The following is a 3,714-nucleotide window of genomic DNA, read 5'->3' as shown; positions in this document are numbered from 1 at the left end:
TGTATCTCAAGGCACCACTTCAAAGACAATCAACCGCAATATAAAACCGACAACTGGAATTAGAATTAAATCCTCCCCTTCAATAGCCGTGCAACAGTTTGGCTGTTTCACATCTTAAAATTGTATTTTAAAATCCAAAAGGAAATATCTACGCGTTTTGATCTCCTCCCCCCCTAGCCTCCGCCTCCCCCCAAAAAGCATTTTGTGCTAAAGTTTGGGTTGTAGTTCGCAATGACTGCATTGTGGCTATAAACATGATGGTGCCTTGAGATACAAGTAACCTGATTTACGATTTTTTTTCAAGGTGTGAATAGTCATTCGGCCATTTAAAGTATTAAAAAAAATGTTTTCGCTTTGACTTTTAAGTGGAAACGTGTATGGTGTCCGTGAACTGAACTCGCGTACTTTCAGCTTGTTTCATGCTAACACGAAAATAATCACCGCAGACTGACTCTTGGCAATGACGGCCGCACTGCTATTACACCGTAATGAACGGATATTTGAACACCAATGATGCAGCAGCAACACACGCAGATAGACAATATCACAATACACAAGGGCACATATTCTTTATCCTCTGCGAAAAATGACTGACAGCATCCACGTGACTCGCAGTGGTTTGGAGAAGATTTTTCATCATTTGTCTATGCAGCTGTGTCATGCTGCCCCTTGTGGTCAAGTTGTGGATCTGCAAAGAATTGATCCAAAAAATTGTTTTTAAAAAAATGGTTTTGTTGTTATTTGCAGGAAGCTGGAACAGCTGTTTTTATTCAGAAAGATGATTTGAGATGCAAGAATTTTGCGTTAGGGGCGTTTTGGCGGAACAAATTAATCTTGTATCTCAAGGCACTGCTCAAGCAGTGAATGTGTGCGGAGAGGTGGGGGGGGGGGGTTGCAGAGGTCAGCACCTTGGAGAGCTCAGCCCGTGCGCTTAACGGCAATCATCTATTCTGGTCCTCGAGCACTCTGCGCCAGAAAGCGGTCTGATTATGAATAAAATTTGCATTTAGATGCGTTCATAATTTAACAACAAAAAAAGAGCGCGGCGTGGGGGGGGGGGGCGAGACAATGCACCATCGATGGCATGCATGAGTAGTTAATTCTCCTGCTGTCTACACACACACACTAATGCCGCATTGGCGAGATGCAGCCTTTCGGATTGGCCGTTACATTCAAAGCCGCCCTTCTGTGATCCCCCCCCCCTCTCTCCTCTTTTCGTATTTGCGTCGGCCCGCGCGAGCGTCAGCGGTCCAGGTTGGCCTCGCCGCAGTCCCGCTGGCTCTTGAGCTCCTGGAAGACCTCTGTGAAAAAGTGCGGGTCCGAGTTGAGCCGCAGCATTTTGCCGCTGAGCCGCTCGATGATGCCCAGCGAGGTCTCCCAGAACACGTCCTTGTTGGCCTCGATCATGAAGGGCTTGAGCGGGTAGGAGATCTCGTTGCCCATGTAGGAGTAGGCCAGGTACAAGCAGGTCTGGAAGGCGCCCTGCAACTCGGCCGCGCTGGCCGCACTCTCGTCCAGGGTGGCCTCGCACAGCAGGTAGACGAAGACCACGTTGGCCGGCGTGATGAAGCCTTGGTCCTGCCAGCCTTGCAGCAGCAGAGTCCGGTCGATGTTGCGGAACCACAGGATCACCTCGCCGCTGTTTAGCTCCTTCAGCTTGTAGCAGCGGCGGCACACGAAGTCCCCCAAGCAGCGCAGCAGCTCCCCGGTGGAAGCCTGGATGACGATCCGCCGCGGGGACACCGCGGACGGGCCGCTGCCTTGCTTCGGCGCCGCCGCGGGCTTGTCGTTGCGGTTCTGCGTGGGCACCGTGGGGACCGGCACCGGGATGGGGGCTCGCTGCTTGCGCTCCTCGCTTTGATGGCTCTTCCGGAGGTTGTCGCTGTTGCGCTGGGCCACCAGAGCGCACGGCGGGTTGGGGTTGGGGGTCACCTTCTTGGCGCTTTTCTTAGCCGAGCTGGCCACGAGCTTCTTCCACGACAGCGACACGAACATGGAGGGCCGCTTAAGGCTCTTGTCGCCTTTGTCGTCGGCGGCGTCGATCGCCTTCTTGGTGGCGGGGGAGATGGAGAGCACGGTGCCCATCGCTGCGGAGGAGAGAGCCGCGGTGGTGACGGCGAGGGATGTTTCCGCTGCGGCGTAGGGGGGGGAGTGGGGGGGTTCTGTTGGGGGGGGTGCTGGTGCTGCTGGTGATGGCGGTTTTACAATCGCGGAGAGGCGGCGTGGAAGAGTCACGACGACGTGATGGAATCCATGAACACACTCGACGTCGGTTCCGAAGCGACGGATAGTCCGCTTGAGAACGAAAACGGCATCTCCGGTTTGGACGCCAGCCTCTTGATTGACGTGGCGGGCAGCCAATCGGAGAGCTCCTGACTGATCCAATCAGCCGGCGGACTCAAGTGCAGCGATTGCTAGCCCACATCGGCGTGACCTGCACTCATTTAGCTCTTGTTCTATTTTTGCCTTGAGACTCATTACCTGACTCGTATTGCCCCCCCACCACCCCCCACTTTCCCGTGACAGGACTACTAAAGAAGGTGCACACAAACACACCGGTTAGATTGCCCGGAGTAAATAAAAAATAAATACATAAAACAGCGATGAATATACACTTTATTTTTAAAAAAGGTGCTTCGGAGTCTTTATTGTGCACTACTACTGCGATTCATTCCTGTTAATTCCTCTATTATTTTTGAAAAGTTGGCTAATGGATGGTTCTCGAGCCACTAATAAATAGTACGCAGCCTTTGGGGAGTGTAAACAATGGCCGGTGACTTCTATAGGTGCGCATAAGTGCAGAAGACTTTTCTAAACCGAACAGCTGCAAACATTCCAAAACAAAGCAAAGAGGGGAAAAAAAGAGAACAAAAGTTATTAAAAGGACAAAAAGAATGCACGCTGACATTTAAACACAAAAGATTTAGACATTTAAAAGCAAAGGGAAAAAAAATAACAAGTAGCTTTTAAAATGACGGTGCTAATCGACGATATAGCGAAATTAATTTATGAAACGCTTAATTAAATAGCCTTCATCAAAAAATGTTCAAAAGAAAGCAAAAAAAAAAAAAAGCAACATTTCAAACCCGGATTTAAAAGCATTCATACTTGGAGACGACTTCACTTCTGTTGGCAATTTATCTCATTTGTGTGCAGCACAACAACTCGATGTCACTTCACCGTGTTTGCTTTAAAACTTCATCTCCACTCATTGAGTTTATATTCAATTAGCGTTTCCTGTAATGTATTTAGGACACAAAAACCATTTGGTGATTTGTTTACCAGGAACATATTCTTAAAAAAAAAAAAATTCTACTGCTGCTGAGAAATACGCAGTTGTCCCTATTTTTAATTCCGACCACGTTCATTGTCTTCTGTAATTCTCCCAGGGCACGCCTTTCAGTCGAAATCTTGAATGGTTCCCTCCAATCGGGATTCCGTGTAGTCGGCCGTCTTTAATCCGACATTGCAGATTACAGTACGAGTGGATGCGTGTCTCATGGAATTCCATGGCCGATCCGATTAGTTAGGGAAGAACTGGCACCTACGTAGGCCACCGACTGCCCCGTCCCGTTCAAATAAACTGAGAATAGACACAACGGCTAAGCGGGGGTTCCGTTTGCGTTCACTAACAAAGAAAACGAGCCGTGCTTAGGGAAGGGGAGGATGAAGACTAAATCCTCTGCGGTCAAAACAGACCAGATGCTAGTAAAA

The 3,714-nt window shown here is 49.2% G+C and overlaps 1 protein-coding gene across 1 annotated transcript; it reads right to left on the bottom strand.

The window, feature by feature from the left end:
• Window positions 1–343: 343 nt before the first annotated feature.
• cdk5r2b (cyclin-dependent kinase 5, regulatory subunit 2b (p39)) lies at window positions 344–2,517 on the bottom strand. The gene has a single exon (XM_052082649.1). It carries the CDS (start codon window positions 2,083–2,085, stop codon window positions 1,243–1,245), a length of 843 nt encoding a protein of 280 aa, XP_051938609.1. The 5' UTR covers window positions 2,086–2,517; the 3' UTR covers window positions 344–1,242.
• Between the last annotated feature and the right edge of the window lie 1,197 nt (window positions 2,518–3,714).

The sequence above is a fragment of the Hippocampus zosterae genome, chromosome 12 (assembly GCF_025434085.1).
Source record: "Hippocampus zosterae strain Florida chromosome 12, ASM2543408v3, whole genome shotgun sequence".
NCBI classification, from domain to species: domain Eukaryota; kingdom Metazoa; phylum Chordata; class Actinopteri; order Syngnathiformes; family Syngnathidae; genus Hippocampus; species Hippocampus zosterae.
This window is presented reverse-complemented; position numbering and strand designations above follow the sequence as displayed.

What these genes read in the sequence shown, in the direction of transcription:
- cdk5r2b (XM_052082649.1), bottom strand. Translation starts at nt 2,085, where the DNA reads ATGGGCACCGTGCTCTCCATCTCCCCCGCCACCAAGAAGGCGATCGAC.